At 42.3% G+C, this 6,768-nt stretch overlaps 1 protein-coding gene across 1 annotated transcript; it reads left to right on the forward strand.

Moving 5' to 3' along the window:
- The first annotated feature begins 1,973 nt into the window (after positions 1-1,973).
- LOC100285774 (uncharacterized) lies at positions 1,974-6,499 on the forward strand. The gene is made up of 10 exons (NM_001158664.2): positions 1,974-2,351; positions 3,014-3,107; positions 3,784-3,900; positions 4,402-4,474; positions 4,554-4,672; positions 4,763-4,884; positions 5,049-5,225; positions 5,443-5,587; positions 5,716-5,894; positions 6,001-6,499. The coding sequence occupies exons 1-10, from the start codon at positions 2,239-2,241 to the stop codon at positions 6,245-6,247; spliced, it is 1,386 nt and encodes a 461-aa protein (NP_001152136.2). The 5' UTR covers positions 1,974-2,238; the 3' UTR covers positions 6,248-6,499.
- The last annotated feature ends 269 nt before the right edge of the window (positions 6,500-6,768 follow it).

A 6,768-nucleotide genomic window follows, 5' to 3' on the forward strand; every position in this document is an offset into this window, starting at 1 on the left:
TAACTACATGCTCTAGAACAGCAAATTTTTGTGAAATTGCTCTTTCATGTCTTCTCTTGAGCCTTTTAGGATAGAAGATGCACTTAAGGATCTAGATTAGGTTGTGGCCATGCAAGAAGAGCTCAACAATTTCAAGAGTAATGAGATTTGGAGCTTAGTATCACATCCTAACCAAAATGTTGTAGGGATCAAGTGAGTCTTTGACAACAAGCAAGATGAACATGGTGTGGTGACAAGGATCATGGTACAACTTGTGGCTAAGGGGTATTCAAAAGTCAAAGCTTTGCATTTTGATGAAATCTTTACACTCGTAGTTAAGCTTGGGTCAATTCGAATATTATTAGCATATGCTACTTACCACGATTTTAAGTTGTATCAAATGAACGTCAATAGTGTATTCCTCAATGGACCAATCAATGAATAGGTCTATGTTGAGCAAACTCATGACTTTGAAGATGATAAGTATCTTAACCATGTCTATAAGCTCAATAAGGTGATCCACGATCTTAAGCAAGCACCTAGAAGCACGATATGAATGCCTTAGAGATTCCCTTATTGCAATTTCATTTAAAATTAGAAAAGCCTATCATACGCTTTCACTAAGACGGTTGATGATGATCTATTTATTTGTTAAATTTATGTTGATGATATTATCTTTGGTTCTACTAACCGATCATCTTATGAAGAGTTTAGTAGGATAATAGTCAATAAATTTGAGATGTCAACGATGGAGGAGTTAAAGTTTTTCTTAGGATTACAGATCAAGCAACTCAAGACAACACCTTCATTAACCAAGCGAAGTACAACCAAGACATTATGAAGAAGCTTGAGATGAAGGATGCCAAATCCATCTCCAAGAAGTTTCAAAAAACTTCTCTAATTTATTTTTATAAGGTTTAAAACAACAATCTCTAACAACTCTTAACCTTATCTCTTAATCTTTAAAAAACAAACCCTCTAAAAAAATACATGCACTTGTGCCGCCTGCGGTAGCTCTCCTTCTAGACCAAAGAGCCAATCATGTTTGCTGCAGCATGCACGCCCATGCGGCCATGCAGCACACAATGCCCCACTGCCCGAGCCGGAGTCGAGGTTTGCTACTTTACGCAGGGCGACGCCGAGCACACCGACGTCGTCGTGGACTTGTATGCCTCGTGTGTCCCACCATTCATGATGTGTCCCATCATGCCCGTCAAGTTCATCGAGCTATTCACTTGGCTTTAATCTGAAACGGCTTCTACTGTTTCTACAGTGTTTTGTATGTATCCAAACAACTGATTTTAATCCGAAGCGAACATTCTGATTTGCCTTCGCCACTACTAAAGATCGACGTATACCACCCTCCGCAAGGTCATGACGATCATCACCGGCACGCTGTCCAGTCTGAACCTAGCTATAGCAAAGGGTGTGACGGAGACATGCAAGCAACACATTATCATGGCCTATTTTTCGGTACTCCTAATACCTTTTGTGATTAAAAAAGTAATGATTTTATGAATAAATGTTTAGGAATTATTGTGTATCGTCTAAGGCTGTTCCCAAACCATACTCGTTTAATACATGCCATATAAACATTTTTGATAACACTACAAGAGAGTTAAGAGAAAAATATAAGAAAACTATATCACGAGGGAGATACTGTTTCAGCTCGAGACCTTATAGCAAAACTTAAATCATCCAAGTAATCCACACATCATACACTCATATATGCTAGTATTTAATATTTTATAGAGGATAAAAACAATCTATGATACTATGATTGAGATAGTTGTATTTTATATACTTTTATATAATATAACAGCTTGGATATTGTAACAAGATACCATAGACTCAAAATAGCCTTATGTCAAATAGAGGCAAAATCAAACGATAAGGAGTTTAGGAGGGCATTGTGGTCATTCTCGTCACCCACGTTGTGCCGCGTCCGGTCGTTTCGTTAATACCACCAGTCCACCACTGCCTGCCTGGCCTTGGATTGGAATCTCTGGGCGACTCGACCTGAACAACCCCGCCCGCCGTCCTGCCCTTGTGCTCTAGTCCTCCCGCGACCGTTCCAAATTCTTCCTCGCGTTCGTATTCCACGCGGCGACGTCGCCATCGCCATCGCGGCCGCCGCTCCGCCCCTCTTCCTTCGCATATACGTAGGTAGGCGCCTCCCCAAACCCTAAGCCTTTATCTCCCACGCGCGCGGCTCGCTCTGCTGCGCCGCGGCTCGCTCGACCCCGCAGATCGCCGGCGATGGGATCCAAGGACCAGGACGGAGGGGCTGCATCCTCGGGAGGCGGCTTCTTCTCGTCGTTCGCCGCCGGCATGCGCAGCTGGGGCACCGCCGTGCATAAATCCGTCAACGGGTGAGTTTTCGGCCACCTGCTTCCTACCTCCCCGCTCCTCCCCTCAGATCCGCATCGAGCTACCCGTTAGAGCTCTGCCCGAGCTGATCGTGGCCTCTCCAACCCGTGATCTGATGCTCCTGCATCGGATCCCAGCTGCTTCTGATTCCGTCCGGTGATCCTGTTGAACTCCGAGTCGATTGTTTCCGCTTAAGTTCCAAGCTTCGTTATCTAGTAACTCTATATGTTATGATTCACTCGAATTATGATACAGTGATTTATTTGCTACTTATGTGCAGCCATATATTCTCACCTAGAGCGATAATAAAGTGGATGATTGGTTGAATGATAGGTCCTTACACGTGATGCTCTGAACTGTACACAGTATGACGTGTGCAATACGGAGTTTCTATGATGTAATCTGTACTGAATTGGATGCGAACAGTTTGTCCTATATCAAAATGGTCTTCCTTTGATAAGCACAACATATGTTGGATCTTTGCTTTTCCCTAAGTTTAGACTTTTGTTCCACTTTGTACTTAGGTTTTGCCTTTGTAGACTTGAATTTTCACGAATGTTTGTGGTCAATGGGCTGGCATTGGCCTCCTATGTAAAGATGTTGGTCTTTAGTAATTAAGACGGGTTTCTGTTAGTTACCATCTGCTGTTATGCAATGTCTGTAGGCTGCTTGGTTATGAAGGCCTTGAAGTTATTAACCCCGATGGAGGCACAGATGATGCTGAAGAAGAAGCTTTGAAGGGGAGATGGAAGCAGGAGGTAAGGAGATTTGAATCATCATCAAATAGTGTATTGCTAGAAAGTCATGAGAACAAATTTTATTTGACAATACTTCCAAATTGAGGGTGTTCTGCATGGACATTCACTCTTCATGACAAATTAATTGATTTTGTGATTTTTTTTTCAATCTCGCAGAGCGAAGTTGGATAATATCAACAAATATAAATTCCATGTAAAACTTTTGTGTTCAAATCAGCTTACTGAACTAAAAAGATACCTCCAAGCTGAAAATGCACATTGTCTCCTGCCAAATTAGGTCCTTAAGTTTCATTTCCCCCTTTTTTGTTTCAAATTTTTTACAGCTATATTCTGCTTGTATACCTTGAATGTCACAGAACTCTTAAACATGCCACATGGGAGGCCACTGTGTGCCGTTTAAATTGGCTAAACAAAAATGCCCACAACCACATGTTTATAGTAGTCCTGTGACGTTTGCAGGCTTGCTTGTTGGTCATGAAGTAGCGAGTAAGTTGGTTTAAATACTGTACCTTTTGACAAATATAATTTGGCACTAACATGGATATCGAAGTCTATACTAGAATCTAAGATTTTTTTATCGTAGTAGTTATGATCCAACTATTTACTATCCTACACTTGGAGTTCTGACCTGATTCAGGATCACGATCTTTAACAATCATGTGTGGTTAATTTGCAGGACCGTGATAGCTACTGGAAGATGATGCACAAATACATAGGATCAGATGTTACATCACTTGTGACACTTCCAGTCATAATTTTTGAGCCAATGACAATGCTTCAGAAAATGGCCGAGGTTTGTACTTTGTATTATGTTCTGAATTAGACTTCTTGAGATTTACACTGCCCATCTACAACTGAAGGATGTGTCTGCAATTGTTTGATTCTCGACGGCTTGAAAAAAACATTTTATGCACAAACCGTATACAGTGCTGTAGCAATTTTCCTGTTCACCAAATATTTACTTATGTATAAGGCTAGAAGATCTTACAAGCTATCTTATGGTTTAGTAGCAATTATTTGTATGGCAATTGGCAAACTCTTGACTTCATGTTTCTGTGTTCTGCTGTAGAAATTAGGTTAATTGTAATGCCATGAGTCCAGTAATAAAAAAATGGAGCTAAATAATTTAATGCGACCCTGTCATTGGATGGAGTTAGAAGTTTTGATTTAGTCACCCATTATGTGATTCAAGTATATTCTTATTCTGTACTGAGTCCCATACATAAAATAACTTCTCTCTATATTTAATGTGATGATTCATGCTAATGTTTTTACCTGTTCCTGCTGAGTGCAGTTGATGGAATACTGTGAATTGTTAGACAAAGCAGATGAATGTGAGGATCCATACATGTGTATGGTTTATGCTTGTAAGTTTTCTGCTTCCCTTCCCTTGCACACCATTCTATGCCATATCATGGTTGCCTGAACTGTTAATCCATTTTTCAGCTACATGGGCTGTTTCTGTGTACTTTGCATATCAACGCACATGGAAGCCTTTTAATCCGATCCTTGGAGAGACTTATGAGATGGTTAACCACCAGGGCATTACATTTCTTGCTGAGCAGGTTGGTGATATGAATGTCATTGCAGATATCTTGAATGGAGACAGCTTTGTCAACAAATTTTGCTAATTATGCATACCCTTATTTTGTCAGGTAAGCCATCATCCCCCAATGGGTGTTGCTCACTGCGAGAATGAACATTTTACTTACGATATCACGTCTAAGTTGAAGACCAAGTTTTTGGGAAATTCAGTGGAAATTTACCCAGTTGGAAGGTGAATTATTAGAATTGTATTTGTTTCTTGGAGATCTGCGTGCCTTAATATTTTTGACCCATTTGAGCTAATGGAATAAAATGGAAACCATTTTGAAGGCTGCGTTGGGACCACTTGTATAAATCAGTAAATCTAACCCCTCTAATATAATTTCCATGTCACAGGACTCGAGTGACACTAAAAAAATCTGGTGTCGTGTTGGATTTGGTGCCACCACTAACAAAGGTTAACAACCTGATATTTGGGCGCACTTGGGTTGATTCTCCTGGAGAGATGGTCATGACGAACCTGACAACTGGAGACAAAGTTGTGCTATATTTCCAGCCATGCGGCTGGTTTGGGTATGATATTGGCCATCAATTTATTCTTGCATTTCTTGTCCGTTGACAGCTCCTGTTGCCAAATTATTCAGTTTTTCAGTAGTAACTTGCTTTTATGCATTTACTGTTTGCTGGAAGGGTTGTGCAGTTAATTCAAAAATTTTATTGTCTTATAGTTCTCTCAGTCCAGTGTTTATTGCTTTGTCTAGGCTTGTCTCAATTTACCCTAACATTTCAGGGCTGGCCGTTACGAGGTGGATGGGTATGTGTACAGTGCAGCGGAAGAACCCAAAATCATGATTACAGGGAAGTGGAACAAGTCCCTGAGTTGCCAACCATGTGACCAAGAAGGCGATCCTCTTCCAGGCACGGAGCTGAAGGAGGTCGTACTTTCTTTCACTTTCTGCTACTATGGATAACGTGTGTTATATATATACCCATAAGATGCAATGGTGGTCACATATTTGCGGATGACTGATGCACTGAACTGGTCATACTTGATTGACTGCAGATCTGGAGAGTTGCTCCTGCCCCACAGGGCGACAAGTATCAGTACACACACTTCGCACACAAAATAAACAGCTTCGACACGGCACCTAAGAAGCTGTTGGCATCTGATTCACGGCTGAGGCCTGATAGATATGCCCTCGAGAAGGGTGACATGTCTAAGTCCGGGGCAGAGAAGAGCAGGTACTTTCCCCATTCTCTGCTTTTATGATTATATATTGGAATTTCGAATGGCCTGTTTGCCTGCCTTCAGTTTTGACACCACCCCCGAGTTTCTGCAAACTTTCAGGCTCGAGGAACAACAGAGAGCTGAGAAACGAACTCGAGAGGCCAAGGGCGAGCAATTTACTCCTAGATGGTTCAACCTGACAGATGTGGTCTCCCCTACACCGTGGGGTGACCTGGAAATTTATGAATACAACGGCAAATACACAGAGCACCGGGCTGCCATAGACCGCTCCGATGTCACCGACGAGACAGATGTCACTTCAGTCAAGTTCAGCCCATGGCAATATGGTAGCTCATCTTCCCAATGATTCTCCGTGGCCAGAAGCCGCCATGCCTACGCGCATTGTGTAAAACACTTCCAGGCCTGGCTTTGCTGGTTTGTTGTGCCATCAGCGGTTTCCTTGCCCTTGTAGTATTGTGGCCTTCCCCCTTTTTTCCCTTAAATGCTACAGTTATTCAGGAAGTGGTGTAGTCCGTGTACTGTCGCAAGTCTAGCGAGATTGCAGAGTTTTGTTGAACCGTTGTGCTGTTGTATTTATGCGAGATAACTGATAACCGAAGGTAACGAACGACACAGATACGGATGGAATCATGGAGCTGGAGCAGAACATATGTGCAATGTGCTGCCTGCCTACTGCAGTGTGTCCGTGCAACAGCAGAGATCCCATCACAGGGTTTCCTTGGGTTGTAGGGTGGACGGCGTCGATAAGCAAAGCTACGTTTGATCGGGAACAGCCTTTTCCTTTTAACTGCATTGCGGAGTCAGTCAGGTGGGCTGGCATCTGCGCAAAAGGTGAAACCATAGGCCCGGTGCAGCGTTTGAACTGTG

The sequence above is a fragment of the Zea mays genome, chromosome 1, assembly GCF_902167145.1.
Source record: "Zea mays cultivar B73 chromosome 1, Zm-B73-REFERENCE-NAM-5.0, whole genome shotgun sequence".
NCBI lineage: Eukaryota > Viridiplantae > Streptophyta > Magnoliopsida > Poales > Poaceae > Zea > Zea mays.